Raw genomic sequence first — 19219 nt, 5'->3', positions numbered from 1 at the left:
ACGAATCTGGAGTGACGATTGGTATGATGCACGGCAGCTTCTCAAAAACTACTAATTTTGATTTCTCCTGGTCTTTGGGTATTGCTAGATAAATGGGAATTCCAACAGAGAAAGCACACAAATAGTTCAAGGCTATCCATGGTTTCCGAGCTGCTTTCCAATACTTGTGGACATCGGCAATCACAAAATATCTATTTTCGAAGATGAGAATAATTGAGATGAACATAACTGAAACTTCTCATTATTTGTAGTTAATTTTATCTGAATACCTTCTATCGACCCTAGTTGTAGAAATGTCTGGAATGTTCTGCTCACTCCGTATCTATCCAAAACCCCAAATCCACCAGCTGCAAATAACGGAAACAAGAGAAATGGGCATACTATTAAAGTGAATACAATATCCACTAAAGCGACCCACAAATGAAAATTCAACATTGTGAATTTAACAGAATTCATTGATTTTGGAGTCTTGAATATGATACAGTATGCCCCGAATATGTGAATTGGTATAGATAAACTACCTAGAATGTGGAGAGATCTGGAATAGAAATCTGAAGTGTCCAGATAGGAAATGAGATAGGTTGGGGAGCATAATGCCATATGTTTCTGAATGTTTCTATAAAGTAACCAGAGAGTTGAGGACGCAACAAAGTCACGTGTTTTTGCTTTCTGTTTCACCTGCATCTGTCTAATAAGTAACTTCAGCAACAAAAGGATTTAAGAATCGAGATGAAATCAATTTCTTTTTGAAGTTATTTCTAAAATTTTCTTACGATACGACATCAAAATCTCACCCGATTTCCTATAGAAGCCCAAACGCTGTGAAATATGGTCCACAAAGCCAACTTATTCCGATTGAAATTGAATTGAAGCTGCAAATACAACACGATGAGACGCATATCTATTAAAACGATTACTTCTAACTGATGTTGAAAAACATCAGTAAAATTTACAGCGCGAGTTACTCGCGACCATTCGTGAGCATTTCCATAGAGAAAAGCAGAACTAATATCTTTCCGAGCAATTTATTGAAGATCAAAAAAGATTCAGAATGGAAAAGTGAAGCAATTATAATAGTGGGGAATACATAAAATCGTGAGGAAAGAAAAAACAAGATGAGTTCTCACGGAGAACATCTTAGAGCTGTCCACAATCAGCAATGACGATATCGGCCTTTGGTTTTCCGGAGTCAGTTCCGAAGGTCTCGATCTTCTGGACGACATCCATTCCTTGGGACACTTTTCCGAAGACGACGTGCTTTCCGTCGAGCCAGGCAGTTTTGACGGTGCAGAGGAAGAATTGGGATCCGTTGGTGTTTGGTCCGGCGTTGGCCTGAAAGTTAAAAGAAATGAGTGAAAGGAAAAATAGTACTGTAAAAACGCCTAAAAACAGCTGTCCCTATTCATATTCTTACCATGGAGAGGACTCCTGGTCCGGTGTGCTTCTCCTTGAAGTTCTCATCTGGGAACTTTTCTCCATAGATCGACTCTCCTCCGGTTCCGTTTCCACGAGTGAAATCTCCTCCTTGGATCATGAAGTCCGGGATGATGCGGTGGAACTTGGATCCCTTGAAGTGGAGTGGCTTTCCAGACTTTCCGACTCCCTTCTCTCCGGTGCACAGGGCACGGAAGTTCTCAGCGGTCTTTGGGACGATGTCGGCGTAGAGCTAAATTAAACATCAAAAATCGAAAGATTAGGAACGATAGGGTTGCTTACCTCCATGACGATGCGTCCGACGGCTTTTCCACCGATGGAGATGTCGAAGAAGACGTTTGGACGGCTCATGATTGAGGTAGGGTAATCACTGAAAAGCAATATATTTAAAAATGAGCACAGATGACACGCTATGCGGAAAACGAGTGGCTTGTAAATGAAAAATTAGTCTAGTGGGTAAGCGCGCTCTACCGTGAAGTACGCGGGGCGCTGAAGTATTTGAATATTACGAGTATCAAAAATTTGCTATCTGGATCGGATGAATTCATTGATAAGTTTCTGAAGTGGTTATTGAAAAAACAACTATTTTCTCCCAAAAATCTACGGAATACATCAAGTTTTCCCGAGGAAACTGCGGTGGGGACAGTTTAATAAATTATTGTCGGGTTAAAAATATCTCTTAAAGCTAAAATCACTATAAATCTAAACAAAAGTCACAAAATTTAGGCCAAAAGTAAAGAAATAAACCGTTCGCTTCGAGAACATTCTAAATTGTAAACAAGTCCGCAGCAGTGTTTGCGTACGCGACCCCCAACTTGACGACATGTATAGTATTTGACGACAAAAACGTCTACGGTAAACAAAAACAAAGGCGAAAAAGGGTGAATTGATACCGATTTTGGTGATGATAGTGTTGAAAAAAGATATCGAAATTTGAAAATGATGATAAGAACAGAAAAAGTAATCGGTCGCTGTTTGGTCAGCCAAAGTCAACGAAATGGGCGGTTTTTTTAAATAGAAACGAGTGAACTGTATGATTTTTGAGAAGAGATAAGTGTAAAAGGGAAAACTGACAATTTTGTTACTGTGATATTACTAAAAACTAGTTTTTGAGAGAAATTAGAAATTTATACTCTTGAATCTTTCAGTGAAAACCTGTATGGTTATCGCGAACAGTTCATATTGAAAATTAATACAAATAAGGAAATGAGGTGTGTCATTGATTGAAGAATAAGCTCACCTTATTGGCACTACGTCTGCTACATTTTATCTGGTAAAATGGGATGAAATACCTCAATAAAACATCCGTTTCCAGGCTAAAAACTCAAGATTAAACCACGCGCCTTTCGAAAGATTCAGTGGAGCACAATTGCTGGCCCCGCCCATGTCACGACGTCGGGCAAAATTTTGCCAAATAAGACGCGTTTTCGTTCAAATTATCGGGATTTCTTCGTTTTCCCCGAGACTTCTTTTTAAAAATTATTTTTTATTCAATTGGTGCTAATTTTGCACCGAAAATTGATTACTTCTCGCAGACAACAGAAGAAAATTCTGAAAAATCAATACAAAGCTAGTCTCTTTATACAATTATCTTGAATTCGTACTAGTAGTTAGAAAATTAATAGAATAAACAGAAAACTGTAGAAAGCTTATACGGCTAAATATAATTGACTGCTTTTTATCTGAATTATTCCGATTTTTATCCACCTCACTTTTTTATCCACGCTTTTTTTATGTCAGAATTTTGCAGTAATTACCCAGTTCCTGCGGAAGAAATGAGCCGCCCCAACGTCTTTTTCGACATCACCATTGGTGGAAAAGCTGCCGGACGTATTGTCATGGAGGTAAGTATGAAACTGAGCTTTTGGAAAGAAATATTCGGAATATATCTCGAAATGTATACGTTCTATATTCCAGCTCTACTCGGACATCGTCCCTGTCACCGCTGAGAATTTCCGTGCCCTCTGTACCGGAGAGAAGGGAATGGGACAGTCCGGAAAGCCACTCCACTTCAAGGGGACCAAATTCCATCGCATCATTCCAAACTTCATGATCCAGGGAGGAGATTTCACTCGTGGAAACGGAACCGGAGGAGAGTCAATCTACGGAGAGAAGTTCAAGGATGAGAACTTCAAGGAGAAGCACACCGGACCAGGAGTCCTCTCCATGGTATGGAATTATTTCAACATGTTTTCTGCATGTTTTTTGTTAATCTGACTTAAAACAATAACCGATTTTTCTAAAATGTAGCAAATTTCTATCAAAACTACACTTTTACAATTTCAGTATCAAAATAAGTAATTTTTTCTCTATCATCCGATTTTCAGGCCAACGCTGGACCAAACACCAATGGATCCCAATTCTTCCTTTGCACCGTCAAGACCGAATGGCTCGACGGAAAGCACGTCGTCTTCGGAAAAGTGAAGGAAGGACTCGAAGTTGTCAAGCAAGTCGAAGGCAACGGAAGTCAGTCCGGAAAGCCGGTAAAAGACTGCGTCATCGCTGATTGCGGACAACTTTAAGAAGATACACTTTACCATTTGAATAACTTGCACTCTCGCCGTCTCCACGTTATCTCAGTCTTTTTCGATTGAAATTTAATTCTTATTTATTTTATCCATATAAAGTTCGTAACAGATACATATAAACCAGTCGGTTCACCACCTCTTTCAGCGACGAAACCTCCTTTTCAACACCACCTTCCAGATGCTGCTCCAAATGGATCGTAGTTAATCCAAATCGGACGGCACGTTTGAAATCCTCTATTGTTTCGGAATCGGATGCTATCAACAAATCTTTCACGTCATCACTTTAGAATACCGCTAGCAACTTTTTATGGCGTTGATTAAACTAGAAACGGTCAACACGCTTGGAATGATCTTTTTTCTGAATCCGATGATATAAAAAAGCGAGCAGCCCGTTTCCTCTCTTCGATTTTGGCTTGAAATTCAGATGTTTGATTCAGAAGACGTAAATTTGAGAATTTAACAAATATTTTGAAAAAAGGAAAAGACAGGCATCATGAAGGCAAACATTCTGGAAACATACATCCGTTTGTTAATAGTAAAGACTTCAGTTTTCACTCATAATCAAGCCCAACATTTGATGCCCCGAAAACAGTTCGAAAATTACAAAAAAGCTCAGACATTGCGCAAATATCCATCTTCTGGCGAAAGTGAAACGTTGGGTTACGCCCTTATTCAGAGCACGATTCAAGAACAGACGCCTCGGCCACTGCACAAATTTTCAATCATCGCTGCGTGGACGTCGAGCGGGGAACCCGTGGACCGCCACCCCCGCTCACTACCACTTTACCACCCGGTTGCAACGAAGAGAGAGGGCGAGAGGTTTATAAGAACGGGGGGAGACATGCGAGTCGATTTGGAAAGGAGGAAAGGCGGGAAATACAGAAGATTCAGACCGGGTTCTGGACTTATCTAGGCCTGGAATCTGAAGCAGATTTTAATGAAAACAAGAATTCATTCTATTATGAAGTGCTTATGTTATTTATTCCTTTCTTTTATACTTCTGAAGATTTCAAATTCGCTGTTTTCATGGGGTAGTTTTTTGGTTGGGCTTCTGCTGAGAGGTTCGGAATACGGTATTTTTCAGAACCACGTACTCTTAAGTGTGAACAATTGAATTGTTATCTGTCGAAAACCGGATTCGGACCAGACGGATTGATTGGGACGAGCGATAAAGATTCTTTCAAACTCGCTCATTGTCAAACCGAACAGAATGGAACCATTTCGACGTGTGACATAGAATGTGATGGAGCTGAAAGAGATAGTGTTATATCGAAAAAGCCAACTGATTATAGATACTGTAATAGGTTAGTCCCCTTTTTGTTGGAGAATGAGGTCATGCCTTGTCGAAGTCAAGAAATCATATTTCTTTTAGATTCTTCACTTACAATGCTCAAAAAACTTCAGAGGGAAAATGGGCGATATGGAGGAAGGGAGCATGTGCCCTGGCTAATATCACTATGAACGTACATTGTGCTTTTCCAATTAGTGGCTTGAAATGAAGTATTTTTCTTTTTCTTTTTTGGAACTGGAAACAATTAATGATTTGTAGTTTTGATTTGAGAGTAAAAAACAAAAATGTAAATAAATATGAGTAATGAGGGATCTCATGAGATCCAGTCTACGAGGACAAGTGAGCATAAACAAATGTATTGAATGGTACACATTTTCTTTGTGAATAGGTCCACAAGAGTGTCAACATTCGAAAATGTATCTGTTTTTGTTTTTCTTGATTATAAGACACATCAATTCCTCGATGTCCATTGCAATCTTTCTTCTACTCGCCTCCGAAATCTCCGAACCTTCGTTCTTCTCTTCCAGATTCTTCGTCTTCTCAAGTAATTCGAGTATTTCGAATTTATTCGCTTGCTGATCATCCGCTTCTTGAACTGTGAATTTGGCTCTCTTGTTTTTACAGATTTTCAAGCGACATAAAACAAAACGGCGATTGTGATGGTTCTTGACTTTTCTGAAATAGATTAACAATTAAAATTTTTTTGAATACGGCACATTCTCCTAGAATGAAATTTAATGACTAGAAACGTTACGAGTGCATGTGGAACGGGGAAAACTGCAACTTACATATAGAAACACGCTTCAACAGTTTCATCAACAATTTGCAATGTAATCAACTCATTCTTCAGAACATCCACATCAATTTCCACACTATCATCCAACTGCAATTCCATGTTTTCAAACATATTCTCATCACAGTTCGTCCAATAGTGAAGGAATTGGTTGATATCATTACAGTTGAAAATAGTGCTAGCTAAATATACATAATGGACGTTTCTAACCGATTTCAGGTCATTCAATGTAATCCACCGTCCGTTTTTATATTGTGAGCCAGAGAATTTGAGAGCCTGAAAAACTCGAACAGTGTTAAGAGAGATTCGCGATAAAACACTCACATTAGGATGTCTAAAATCCGAAGGAATATGAGCATCGATTATTATTCTCTTATCCAATGATATTTTATCCATCAACTCTGTCAAAAACTCACAACTGATCTCGATACCGTAAAATGTTAACATTTCACATCTTCCTGACAGAATTGTATCCAGAAACTGACGGACAGTTTTAATTTCTACCCAATCCATGTAAACAATCCAATCGATAAAAGGGCTTGAATATAGAGACAGAAGAAGATGGGAGACTTCGAAACACAAAGAAAGCGGAAATGGTTGAAATAAAAAAAGAGCTGTGTCGTATTCAATTCTATAGCTGAAAATAAAATTTTGAAACGTTTAGAAAAATATCGTTTGATATTTCAAACATCACAAATCCGATACCTTTAACTAAACTGTTTCATTTTTTGTTACAGTATCCATTGGTTCAACTAAATGCTCATCCCCGAAGTCGACGACGAATCGGTTTTCAGAATCAAATAATTCAAGTATATAACAGTGAGGATTTAAATGAATACGAAGAAGTTCGATCTTTCGTTTAAAAGTTCTTAGGTCTTTCTTAGGAGCCAACTTAAATACTGTAATATGAGCAATTTGGAGAAAGGGAGCATGTGCCCTGACTATTATCACTTTGACCGTACATTGTGCTTTTCCAATCTTTGGCTAGAAATGAAGTATTTTTGTTTTTCTTTTTTGGAACAAAGAATTATCTGTAGTTTTGATTTGAAGGCATGATCATCCCACAAAGAAATGAAATTGCAGAGAAGTCTTAAAGAATTAAAAATATCGAAAGCCGGTAATTCTGCGTAGAAATTGATAAGATCTAGATAATTCTTCTCAAAGTTTACATACAATTCAAGTAATCAGGTCATCATCGTCTGAATCATTTTGACCCAATGACGTCAACAACCCGAAAATATGACATTTTGTGCTTCTTTCAATACAAATGCTATTCCGTATCAGTTATCAATCATATGCACACACAAACATTATAACACCTGCGTCTCTTCTACTCCTCTACTCTCTCTTTTTTGTCCATTTTCAGTCTGCTGACAAGAAAAGATTTGTTTGAAAAAAGAAAGAGACGAATTGTCACTTTCTTGTCCGAGGAGGACATGTCAAAAGTACCGGACGTGTTGAAGGATGCCAAACTTATTTTTTTCAAATACGAAGAGGTTAGTTTTGAATTTTCGGAAGAGATATAGTCTGAATTTCTTTTAAGAATTTCACGAGTCGAAATTCGGTACGTCTTCAAGTGGATCCAACCCCATATATCTTGTTTTGGAGGTACAAAGACTACAAGGTTTTCAACACGAAAGAGGTAAGTTTGGTGAAAAATTTTCACCATTTCAAAACAAAATCTATAGTTTTTTCCTAAACTTTAAGAAGTTTCAGTTAGCTCACGAAAAAAATTATATCTATTTGGAACGAATCTACGATGTTCGAGTTGGAAAACCGACCGATTTCGAGATGGGAGCTCATGAAAAAGGATTCGAACGAAACTTCTTGACCATTGTCAGCGGGACGAGCATTACCAATTTGAAGTTTACTCATTTCGTGTGTTTGGAGAAAGATGAGGTTAGGACTTCCGGATACGTGGACATAAATATATCACAATTTCCAGAAACGTCTCCACGAATTCGGATCATCTTTGTTCGATACGGTGCAGCGGGTGAGAAAAGAGGAACACGGGTTACTATATCATTTTCGAAAAAAGTTAGCACCGAAAATGTATGCAGCATTCACGCAGAGATGTCTAGAAGAGGAGTGAGTAGATATTTTTAATTGGCTACTTGAGGATATTCTCCGTTTTCAGTATAATGAGAGTATACGACAAACACAAGAAGAATTCCACAAAGACAGAATGGACTGCAGTTGGAAAACTTCTTTCAGTGGTAAATATATTCGATAGAGTAGACAAATATTAAATTCCTATTGCATCCTTTCTTTTAGAACTCCCGGAAAAATGTGGAAATCGACGATCAAAAACTGATAAGAATCATTATGATTTTGACAAAGTTTGAGGGATCTCGATTGGAAGCCATTTTTCGGAAAATGTAAATTTTCGAGTCGCACAGCATTCAATAAACGCTTTGTTTCAGATCAGAAGATGAGCCAGTAGCAACAAAGCTAGAATTTGGGGAATGGCTTCGAAAAAATCAACATGATCATAGACTAAATGATGCTAGATTTAATCAAGTTTCTGATAGGAAGATTAGTTCGATTCTGGAGGCGTGGCAGTATTCTGGAGGTAAGTGTCGAGAATCTTCACTATCCAGATAACTTAATCCAGAGTATTCTATTCAGACTCAGCTATAACTCCACAAATATTTACTCATTGGATGGCTTCTGATGAAGCAGGCGTGGCAATTTCAGCTCAGAGAATGAAATTGGATGTAGCTAGTATGAGAGAACCAATCAACCGATATTTTATAGATTCTTCACACAACACATATTGCTCTGGTATATTTTTTTAAAAGTCCACAAGTCTAATTACCAATTTCCAGGTAACCAACTAGTTTATGCCATTGGTCATTGCTCCGCTGACGTGGAAATGTATCGTCAAGCGCTGCTGTGCGGATGTAGATGTGTTGAGTTAGATGTTTGGGATAACAAAGATAAAGAAGGAGATCCAGTGATAACTCATGGACCAACAGCAGTGATGGGAATGAATGAAATTGGTCTGAAAGAAGTTTGCGAGGCTATCAAAGAATGCGCTTTCAAGGTTTGTGGACATCTGGACATTCAGACACACATATCTTTATTCAGACGACTCCATATCCTCTAATCCTCTCTATTGAAAACCATCTCGGACGTAAGCAGCAAGAAAAAATGGTACAAATATTTCATCACGTCTTCGGAGATCTTCTGCTGACGGGACCTCTTCCTGACTACCCATTGTATGCGAGAGAAGGTTCAGGAGACGTCAAGTACCCGTCTCCAGAATTATTAAAGTACAAAATATTGATAAAAGCCAAAAAGAAGAGATTCGATAAGCAGGAATCGAGAAGTCGAGAAGATTCAAGTATCGATTTACAGGTAAGTCAGACCGTCTGTCACTTCAAACATCTCACACTTTCAGGGTTCCTCGATTGACTTGACTGAAGATGAAGCAATTGAAAATGAACGATTCAATGAACTCACAGAAGAACAGAAAGCTGCTCAAATGCTTCAACTTCCAGAAGAATCTTCATGTTCTGAACTATCTGAAATCATCAATTACATGCAAGCCTTCGAATCATCAAGAGGTGTCTCAACTGCTATAAACTTGGAAAACGCTACAATTGATACTGTACCTTGTATTGTATCTGCTGATGAGAACACGGTCTGGAATTGTTTGAGAGGAAGTTCGGTGGAGAAAATTCAAGTGATTTTTCAGGAAAGAAGCGTTCAGATATTTTGTTTTTCAGAATTTAAACAAATCTAAAATCATGAGAATTTATCCAAAAGCATCTCGAATCTATTCCACCAACTACAATCCAATGATTCATTGGCTCACTGGAGCACAAATGGTCGCATTGAACATTCAAACAAACTGCTCCAACACTCAATTGAATTATGCAATGTTTGAAAGGAATGGAGCGTGTGGGTACGGTAGAAACAATCTGCAAATCCTGGAAATTAGCTGATGCAAGATTTTAGATACGTTCGGAAACCAGACTGGCTTCGAATGAGAGATGTTCAGTTGAAACCATTTTTATCAATCCCATTCACTATTGCATATACGGTGGAAGTGGAGGTGGGGTTACAGTATCCACTCATACCAAGAGAAATTTGTTGTTTCAGATAATCGCCGCGTATTTCCTCTCAGCAATGGACAGTGACAAATACCGTCGTCGGAGTACTGTATCTGTTCGCCTTTTCGATGTGCCTGATCAAATATCGAAAGAAGACATTTCCTCTCCTTCCATCTCAACATCTTCCAAGTTTGAGACATCTTGCCGTAGACGGACACGTGAAGAAACGTCATTCGTCACTAATTATGAGAGACATGTGTATAGTTTTGACAAAGTTATGCTCAATGATTTATCATTTCTTCAATTCAATGTGCACAATGAGTCGGGAAGTGTTTTTGCTCAGCGGATACTTCATATCGATACTATGAATAATGGTAAATGAGCTGAATATTTCCAAATCCAATCGTTTTAATTTCAGGTTATCGTTTCATAACTCTTCGCACTCCATCTAACCAATGTGCTGGTCCAGCATGCCTCCTAGTCAGATTTGATCTATTCATGCATTCAGATAGAAAAAATTTACGTAAGTGTCCTGAACCGTATTTTTTTTTCAAATATGGAGCTTCTAGATGATCATAAACAAATGTACAATCCGCATGCATTCGAGAAAGAGTCAGACAAGTGGGAGAGGAGATTCAGTAATCCGTTTGCCGACTTGGATGGGTTTGATGTTGGTTTTTGAACATTTAAAGCATTTCAATTAATTATTATTTTAGGGAAATGAGTTTTTGTTGGTAGAAGGAACGAGAAGAGGATCTGTAGAACACGCTCCAACTACCCCCACTACTCCGACCAAACCATTGTCATTTGGAAAAGAATTATTGGAGAAGATTTCGTTTTGGAAGAAAAAGTAACGTAGGATAGGCTATATCATTTTCATAAATCTCTTTGAATTTTTTTATTGTCTGAAAATAAATGTTAATAAAAACAATTGCACAAAAACACCCATTCTTTCTAAGCATCAATTTAATATTTCTCATTGTGTTGAGTTTCGAATCCGTAGTTATATCAGGAGTTTTCGATGTAACGAGACGGCAAGAAATTGATGAAAACGTGAAATCTCGATAAGGTTTATGCACTAATACCATCACGATGGTGGATCCAACTCCGTGAATTGACAGAGTTAAGCATACGAAATTATTGAGTTTTTGGTTGTGATACCAGGCGATGACTATGAAAATGAATACAAGAACTGGGGCGAGGACAATGATTATAGTAAAGGCAGTCTGAAAATGAGATGATTGGAAATTGGGATAGATGAAAATAGTGGTAGAATTGCAATCAAATAATAAAACCTTTGTGCGAGTCTAACCTGAATTGTTACTGCTATCAAGAAGTTCTTCTGAATAGCCAGTGTTCTGAATGAATGAATAGTTCCTTGCTGTTCAGATACCAAATGATAGACAGTTAGAAGAAAAAATGATATAATCGAAATAGCGAAAAAGACACAGCTGAACAGAATGCATAAAAATGGTATAGTCACATTTAAGGACAAAACGAATAGTTTCAAGTTCGAGTAAGTGAATTCAGGAAGGCATGGAAGAGTGCTCAGAACGATTCGTCTCGCACTATCTTGCTCCGGGAGGTTGAGATATGGGGAGATGAAAATAAATGGCACCGAAATGTAAGTGGCAGCAAGGAAAGGTTTTCTGACCAGACGCCAACTGTTGTGTCGACCGAATAGAGAGTAATAACGATTCTCGTAAATAGCAAGGATTGAAGCAGTGAGAGCTGAAAACTCAATTAGTGGAATTATATGTTTTCCCATAAATTTGCACAACTTACCTAAAATAAAAGTGACTCCACAATAAAATAATAATCCAGGCACATTGATAACTCCTAAACCATAACCAGACAAAGTGGGAAAACGAAGATACGGAACTCCGAAAAAACTGATTGTCATATCAGATAATGTGCTCCAAAAGTGCAAATTCAGCATTAACAACTTCACAGATTTCATTTTATTTGGAGTTTTGAATAAGATACAATACGCGCCAAAAGTCATTACAGGAATAGTTACAGAAGTGATGACATGGAAAGAGAATGTCACAAATTCTGGAGATGCAAGGTAACTGGAGTCAGGGTTACATTCGGTCATTGGAGAACGTCTTCTGCTTGAAAAGAAGAGAAGGGTGATGACAAAAAGGAATAGTTGCTAGGGTTTTGACTACTCTCCTAATTAGAGTTACTGACGCAAAACAAAATGAAACGAATAAGAAAATGGATTTCATGTAGCTTTGTAGGTTTTAATGTAACTACTATAAGACTTTGAGGTTTATGAAATAGAAGATGGAGTAACTGCATCAAAAGAACATCAAAAGAAAGAACAAATATAAATATTTTGTCTCATTGAAGTTGAAATCAATCTTTTGTTTTTCAAAATTATATCTTCTTTCTTTCATCCCTTACATGTTCCCCTGCTCAGTCACTATGAATCACATAAAAAACAAGGTCTGACTAGTACACTCTTCTTTCTCGTCTAGAAACTCCCTTCATTTTCATAAGAAATGGGGATGAGCTTTTAGAAAATGTACTATGAAATTAGAGACAAAAAAACTTAATTCAAAACTTTGAGTTTTTTCTCTAAACTTGTTTTTTCTCTAGAAAGAATACGAAAAGTATGTAGCAATAAAAAACACAAAAATCAAGAAATTGCACTCAATTTTGACCGCAACTCTGTCGCATTACTATGATCCTTATGTGAAATTTTGGGACAAAAGACACAATATACGGATAGAGTGAATGTCCGATATGGTTTGTGAACAGATAACATAATGATAGTGGATCCAACACCATTCAGTGATACGACGAGAAAAGCGAAATTGTTGATAATCTGATTATGATAACAAAAAATGATCATAGCCAGGAGTGTGACAACTGGGATTAACAGGATGAAAAATTCGTAGACGGTCTGAATCAATAATTACTATAGCTTGTTGATTTCAGTGATTGACTTACCTGAACAGTCACTCCTTTCGTGAATGATTTCTGCAGCACCTGAGTTTGTCTAGATGCCGTCCATGCACTATCTATCCAGATCTTCCAAAAAGTGAGATATAGAAAAATTATGAGAGAGACCCCCAACAACAGTGAAGCACATGTCACACAGGCTACAGGAACCACATAATCCAGAGACAAAATGTACATTTTTCGGTCACCAAAAGCGTATTTTGGTAGACAAGGGATCGATCGAAATACCTGAATTCGTGCAGTCTCTTGATCAGGAACATTGAAATATGGAGGGATGAACATGAAGGGAACCAGAATGTAAATTGAAATGAAATACGACTTCCGATAATGACGCCACCAAGTTTTTCGACCGAACAGTATAAAATATCGATTCTCGTAAATAGAAAGTAATGACACTCCAGAATCTAAACAAGGTTTTGCTTTCCCCGCCAATGAAAATCTTTAAAAAAAACTCACACGCTGTAACAGTAATTAATAAATATATAGCCAGACCAGGATTATTCATAACGCCTAACCCATATCCCGCTAAAGCAGGTATAAAGAGATAAGGAAGACCCAAAAAGCATATAATGAAATCTGAAAGGGAGCTCCAAAAATGGGTATTCAACAGAAGCCATTTTACACTAGCCATGCTATCAGGAGTCTGAAAATAGGCTCATTAGAAAACACTTCAAAATAACTCCACTAACTTTGAAAAGAATGCAATAACTTCCGAATAGAAACACTGGAATTTGTATTCCTGCTAAACAATGAGAAGCTAGAACCATAAACTCTGGACTTGCCAGATAATTCGTTTCTTGAGAGCAATCTGACATGATGATGCGAAAGAGAAAATCTGACAAAAATTTTTATTAGTTTTATGCTTGAATGAGAAATTGTGTAAATAATAATAACAAACCTTCAATTCAAACGTAATTACAATACTGAAGAAAGTGAGGATAGAAAACTTTAGTATTCAGCCTTGATAAATAAGTTAAGAAGAGAAACGAGAGCATTTGATTAAGTGGTTAATGGCAAATGAAGTCAGTTTCTTTCTATGTTTCACCTGCCGATCAAACAATTAATAGGCCACAAGGCATTGAGACTTGTTTCAATATCAGGCCACTGCAAGAATCAAACGTGTTGTCTAGCGAGTGTCAGGTGGACTGGTCAACCAAAGTCAAAAGTAAAAATCAGAAACGAAATTGATTGAATTTCTTATATTGATTAGGTGAAATTATGTAAAAGTTTCACTAGGTTGAAGATCGACATCTTCTGAGCATGCATCCCGTTTTTCCTTTCGTTATCTTCTGGAAAGATTGTTATCTCTCAGAATCACTTTGGTCTCGTACGTTCTCGGTATCTGACCTTGGTAGATAGACTAATAGACAGAAACAGAAACGGGCTCTTTGACGAATCAGAACATAATAAAACAGATGAAACCCGTATGGCTATTCTTATCACGTCTTTTGCATGTCTGTGAATGAAGTCAAACGTCTTCTATCAATGAAATGAAACGAGAGGGAAAACTGATTGATCTCGGCAAATTTCTAAAAACACTTTTAACGAAAAAGATTGGATTGGGAAACGAAAGGAACAAGAAGAAGAAGAGTGGAGGGTAATGTGAATTGGAAAATGCTTTACTCCTTGACCGAAATTCCGCAGCTTCGCGGCCATTCGCCAATCTCATGTTAACTTGAACAAGATATAAAAGAAGAAGAAGATTCGGGAAGCTAGACTATCTGCGGAAGACAACAAACCAAAATGAGAATATTCCCTTTCCTGATAGTTTTGATAGCTTTCATTGGTATTTTTGGTAAGTTTGTATGAAAATTCAAAATGTAAAAAAAAACCTATGTTTATTCAGTTATCTCTTGCGAAGCTCGGGGAGGAGGTCGGGGCGGAGGTCGGGGTGGAGGTGGTCGTGGAGGTGGTCACGGAGGTGGCGGTCGAGGTGGCGGTCGAGGAGGTGGTCGAGGAGGAGGCGGTCGGGGATGGGGACGTGGAGGCGGTGGAGGTGGCTGGCATCGTCCGAATCATTGGGGAGGAGGTTCTCGATACAATGGAGGAGGTGGAAACTCCCATTATCACACCACGAACTACTACGGAAATCGGTATTATGGTGGCACTGGAGGAGGATGGGGCCTCCGACGTCTCCTTTTTGGGGGACTATTCAGAAGACCATCTTATTACCCAAATTATTATAACTATGAAAACTATGACCAGGGATATTGTAGAGGTTAGTTTCCAGTATGAAGTAGTTTTTTTTTCAAATAAAAAGTTTTTCAGTGGCTCAATTCGTTGAGTATGTTGGAAGTACACCCCGATACTACTGTGACTGCCCACCGTATCCTCCAAATTATCAATGGGATCAATGTGTTCCAATGCCAGCTTACAGAAAGAAAAAATAGTACAATTTTTATGACATGACTATGTTTGGCTGAAGTTAATGTAACGATATTGTTTGTACAAGTAATAAATCTGGCTTGTTAAAAAAACAGTTGGACACGAAATCGTCAAAGTAATAAGAGTTATTCAGTAGGTGATTTGATGTGCCACAACAACCACGTCATCTCGAATCTTCGATCTTGGGACATATGATACAAAGCTGTTCCGCCTAGACTCGACTATTGGAGTAGTCTTATATTGCATTCGGAAACAAAATATGTCTATGCAGGCTTCTCGATAAGATTTATGGATGAGTACCATAACAATAGTTGATGCCAACCCGTGAAAAGAAATCATAATGAAACAAAGATTGTTTGCAGCCTGGTTATAATTTTTGGAAATGATAGAGTAGGCGATATAAATCAGAGGTATTATGAGAATAATTAGTGGAGTGTACATCTGTAGAATTCGAATGTCAAGGTAAGTGGAAAATAGTACTAACCTGAACATGGATTGCATTCAGAAACTTTCGTTGCATTCTGAGTGTTGTTTGCGAAAGATGCATTTTTCTGGCGAGACATTTTGTATTTACAGCAATAAAGAAAATACAGAGCAACGTTTCCGCTATGATGAAAATTGTGATTAAAAAAATAGATAAGAATGCGTAAGTAGCGTCTGTAGCGAGTACAAAGACAGGTCCGTTGATTATATACGAGGGTAGTTCGGGTGGGAGTATCTGAAAAATACATTTTTAAAGTCTTCGTTTGAACCGTGTTAATCTAACTTAGATTGATTATTCACCTTGAAAACTTCCTCCAATGCAATTTTCTGGTCCGGAATGTTCAGATACGGAGGAATGAAAAACAGAAGAGCCAGGGAGTAGTTCAGAGCGAAGAAAGGAATCCTCAAATACCTCCAAACGGTATTTTCAGCAAACAACACGAATAATCGGTTCTCAAAAACTCCGAGAACCGAGATGCCCACAACTGAAAACTTGGAAAATTAGAAAAGGAGTGACCGGCGAACCTACTTGCGAACATGGACACTACCAAATAAATCTGAGCAGATGTAGTCATCCCGAAACTATTCAAGATACCCAAAGGAAATCCCGCGATTGCCGGAAATAACACAAACGGTGACGTCATCAAACTGATGGATAAGTCAAGTGACACACTCCAAAAGTGTAGATTAAACATGCTCCATTTGACTGATTTCATTGATTCAGGAGTTTTACATAAAATTATATAGACACCGAATATGTGAACGGGTACTTCGAGACATGTCATGATGTGTAAATTAGAAGAAACAAATTTTGGAGTGTGGATATACGAAAGATTCATTCCAGCAGTATAAGATATCCAGAAATATATAAATATTCTGGACACACGAGTCACACTCTGGAAACTAGATTGCCTACATTGGCGCTAAATTCAATTTTTATATATGCTCAATCAGTGTGTCTTTACACCTTTTTGGTTTTTGGTGCTCGATAATAATTTGTTTTTTGTAGCCTAACTCTTCGAATAACAGATTATCACAACGTAGAAACTTGTTTGTCTGGTCGTTAATGAAGCGATTTCCCAAATTTGGAGACCAACACATTTGGTGGTTCGCAATAGTTTTGGTATCTGAAATTCAGATGTTTTTGATGTTATTTCAAACCGAAATACGAAAAAAATACGATTACCAGTTTCCATATTTCCTAACCTGATTATGGCTGGACATAGAAAGTCAACTACAACTTCACAATGTGTTGGATAAATAGGGGAAATCATAAGAACAAATTCCTTCATAACTTTCTCCACCCCATACTTATTAGTAGGTAATTTGATGTGATACCACTATTACATCATCTCGAATTTTTGATCTTGGCACATATGTGACAAAACTATTCCGCCTTGACTCTGGTATTGGATTTGTTTTATATTGAGTTTTGATACAAAATATGTCGATGCAAGCTTCTCGATAAGATTTATGAATGAGCACCATGACAGTAGTAGATGCCAATCCGTGAAATGAGATCATGATAAGACATAAGTTGTTAGATGCCTGATCATAAACGTTGAAGTATACGGAATAAGCGATGTAGACTAAAGGTACTATCAAAATAATTAATGGGGTGTACATCTGAAAAAGCAAAGGTTTGAAGAAAAAGCAAAAATAAATACAAGTAACCTGAACATGGAGGGCATTCAAAAACTTCCGTTGCATTTTTAAAGTAGTTCTCGATAGATGAATTCTTTTGGCAAGACATTTTGTGTTGAGCCAGATAAAGAAAATACACATTGCAATTTCTCCAATGATGAAGCATGTGATAAGAAATATTGATATCAAGGCATAAGTTGCATCAGTAGCAAGGACGAACACAGGTCCATTGGTTATTGAAGGTGGTAAGTCAGATGGAAGCTTCTGGAAATCATGCCGATTTTCGAATAACTGTAAATCATATTACCCTGTACACCTCCTCTAATGCAACTCTTTGTTCAGGAATGGTCAAATATGGAGGGATGAAAAATAGAAAACACAACGCATAATTTACAAAAAGCACTGGGATTCGTATGAACCTCCAGACAGTGTTTCCAGCAAATAATACATAAAAACGGTTTTCGAAAATGGCCAAAATAGAGACTCCGACCCCTGAAAATAACACATTTGTATAGGAGAATATTTGTCAGGAACCTGCGAAAATGGATACAACCAGAAATGCTTGCGCCGCTGCAGGAACACCGAACTCCTTCAGAAGTCCAAGAGGAAACCCAGCGATTGCCGGAAATAATACAAACGGTGATGTGAATAAGCTGACGGTCAAGTCAAGTGACATACTCCAGATGTGAAGGTTAAACATACTCCATTTCACTGATTTCATAGATTCAGGAGTTTTCCATAAAATGATATAAATACCGAATATGTGAACGGGTACTTCGAGACATGTCATGATGTGTAAACTAGTGGAAACGAACTTCGGAGTGTGAACGTAGGAGAGAGTCATTTTGATGACAAATGAAAAATTATGGGAAAATAAAAAGTTATGCACCAGGAAAACCAAGATTTGATTGCCTACGTTGGCGATAAATTCAATTTATTTCAGGACACTAGACACGTTTCGAACTTTACGTTATCAAAAATAAATTGTTTTACTTGTTAAAGAACACTTTTGAGATTGACCAACGTAATGTTAAAACTTGTTCGTTTGATCATATAAAGAGTAGTGTCTGTCTTCAGTAGACCACTTAATAACAGCCTTTCTGTATTCTTGGAGTTAGCGATTTCCCTGTCTGATCTAAAATTTCATATTTTATACGAAAGTCACGTATAAAATTGCTGAAATAATTAAAATAGGTTTATTTACAACACCCTGCAAAATATGGGCCTTGAATGCAAGTTGATCCCGTTGGACATAACAATTGTCCACAAAGTCTTCCAGAAACTAAAACGAGTTTTCCATCGTGTTCAACACGAACAAGTTCGTTTCCATCAGGACATTTCGGGTCGAAGTCTGTGATGTCGTCTTCAAGAATCCCATTGCAACATCCACTTCTATTCCAACAAATGTTGTTAGATCCGCAATCTTTCTGGAGGTAATTCATTTTATTTCTTCTGTTTTTTCTCTCGGGAAAACTTACGTCATTTTTGCAAGAAGTCGGGTTTTCAGCTTCAGAATAACCTTCTGGACATTTTAAAGTGAAAATAAAGCCCACAAGAGAGAAAAACAAGAATAGAAGTATCATTTTGCATCCAATTGAACAACACTGGACAGCAAATCCACTTATTTATATGT

The 19219-nt window shown here is 37.7% G+C and overlaps 9 protein-coding genes across 9 annotated transcripts; 3 read left to right on the top strand and 6 right to left on the bottom strand.

Moving 5' to 3' along the window:
- Window positions 1-1137: 1137 nt before the first annotated feature.
- GCK72_019591 (uncharacterized protein) lies at window positions 1138-1785 on the bottom strand (the record flags this gene model as incomplete). The annotated part of the gene is made up of 3 exons (XM_003115409.2): window positions 1138-1332; window positions 1415-1666; window positions 1717-1785. 3 exons carry the CDS (start codon window positions 1783-1785, stop codon window positions 1138-1140), a joined length of 516 nt encoding a protein of 171 aa, XP_003115457.1.
- A 1424-nt stretch (window positions 1786-3209) lies between these two features.
- On the top strand, window positions 3210-5461 carry GCK72_019590 (uncharacterized protein; the record flags this gene model as incomplete). The annotated part of the gene is made up of 5 exons (XM_053733110.1): window positions 3210-3278; window positions 3352-3603; window positions 3762-3900; window positions 5047-5266; window positions 5335-5461. The coding sequence occupies 5 exons, from the start codon at window positions 3210-3212 to the stop codon at window positions 5459-5461; spliced, it is 807 nt and encodes a 268-aa protein (XP_053582023.1).
- A 193-nt stretch (window positions 5462-5654) lies between these two features.
- GCK72_019589 (uncharacterized protein) lies at window positions 5655-6559 on the bottom strand (the record flags this gene model as incomplete). Its single annotated transcript, XM_053733109.1, has 3 exons — window positions 5655-5928; window positions 6042-6322; window positions 6371-6559. The coding sequence occupies 3 exons, from the start codon at window positions 6557-6559 to the stop codon at window positions 5655-5657; spliced, it is 744 nt and encodes a 247-aa protein (XP_053582022.1).
- A 923-nt stretch (window positions 6560-7482) lies between these two features.
- Window positions 7483-10958, top strand: GCK72_019588 (uncharacterized protein; the record flags this gene model as incomplete). Its single annotated transcript, XM_053733108.1, has 17 exons — window positions 7483-7542; window positions 7590-7688; window positions 7763-7945; window positions 7992-8134; window positions 8184-8262; window positions 8321-8424; window positions 8470-8618; window positions 8675-8830; window positions 8875-9092; window positions 9137-9406; window positions 9450-9734; window positions 9778-9956; window positions 10010-10106; window positions 10154-10478; window positions 10523-10627; window positions 10674-10774; window positions 10821-10958. The coding sequence occupies 17 exons, from the start codon at window positions 7483-7485 to the stop codon at window positions 10956-10958; spliced, it is 2691 nt and encodes an 896-aa protein (XP_053582021.1).
- On the bottom strand, window positions 9438-12202 carry GCK72_019587 (uncharacterized protein; the record flags this gene model as incomplete). Its single annotated transcript, XM_053733107.1, has 6 exons — window positions 9438-9468; window positions 9512-9573; window positions 9841-9981; window positions 11190-11330; window positions 11417-11835; window positions 11890-12202. The coding sequence occupies 6 exons, from the start codon at window positions 12200-12202 to the stop codon at window positions 9438-9440; spliced, it is 1107 nt and encodes a 368-aa protein (XP_053582020.1).
- A 2615-nt stretch (window positions 12203-14817) lies between these two features.
- On the top strand, window positions 14818-15464 carry GCK72_019586 (uncharacterized protein; the record flags this gene model as incomplete). The annotated part of the gene is made up of 3 exons (XM_003115421.2): window positions 14818-14869; window positions 14921-15292; window positions 15343-15464. The coding sequence occupies 3 exons, from the start codon at window positions 14818-14820 to the stop codon at window positions 15462-15464; spliced, it is 546 nt and encodes a 181-aa protein (XP_003115469.2).
- A 124-nt stretch (window positions 15465-15588) lies between these two features.
- On the bottom strand, window positions 15589-16517 carry GCK72_019585 (uncharacterized protein; the record flags this gene model as incomplete). The annotated part of the gene is made up of 4 exons (XM_053733106.1): window positions 15589-15900; window positions 15944-16177; window positions 16243-16427; window positions 16472-16517. 4 exons carry the CDS (start codon window positions 16515-16517, stop codon window positions 15589-15591), a joined length of 777 nt encoding a protein of 258 aa, XP_053582019.1.
- Window positions 16518-17256: 739 nt separating this feature from the next.
- GCK72_019584 (uncharacterized protein) lies at window positions 17257-18430 on the bottom strand (the record flags this gene model as incomplete). Its single annotated transcript, XM_003115479.2, has 4 exons — window positions 17257-17568; window positions 17617-17850; window positions 17894-18078; window positions 18121-18430. The coding sequence occupies 4 exons, from the start codon at window positions 18428-18430 to the stop codon at window positions 17257-17259; spliced, it is 1041 nt and encodes a 346-aa protein (XP_003115527.2).
- Window positions 18431-18782: 352 nt separating this feature from the next.
- GCK72_019583 (uncharacterized protein) lies at window positions 18783-19028 on the bottom strand (the record flags this gene model as incomplete). The annotated part of the gene is made up of 1 exon (XM_053733105.1): window positions 18783-19028. The coding sequence occupies one exon, from the start codon at window positions 19026-19028 to the stop codon at window positions 18783-18785; it is 246 nt and encodes an 81-aa protein (XP_053582018.1).
- Between the last annotated feature and the right edge of the window lie 191 nt (window positions 19029-19219).

This window comes from Caenorhabditis remanei, chromosome V, assembly GCF_010183535.1.
Source record: "Caenorhabditis remanei strain PX506 chromosome V, whole genome shotgun sequence".
Lineage (NCBI taxonomy): Eukaryota > Metazoa > Nematoda > Chromadorea > Rhabditida > Rhabditidae > Caenorhabditis > Caenorhabditis remanei.
Note: the sequence above shows the minus strand (reverse complement) of the source record. Positions and strands in the feature narration are given on the sequence as shown.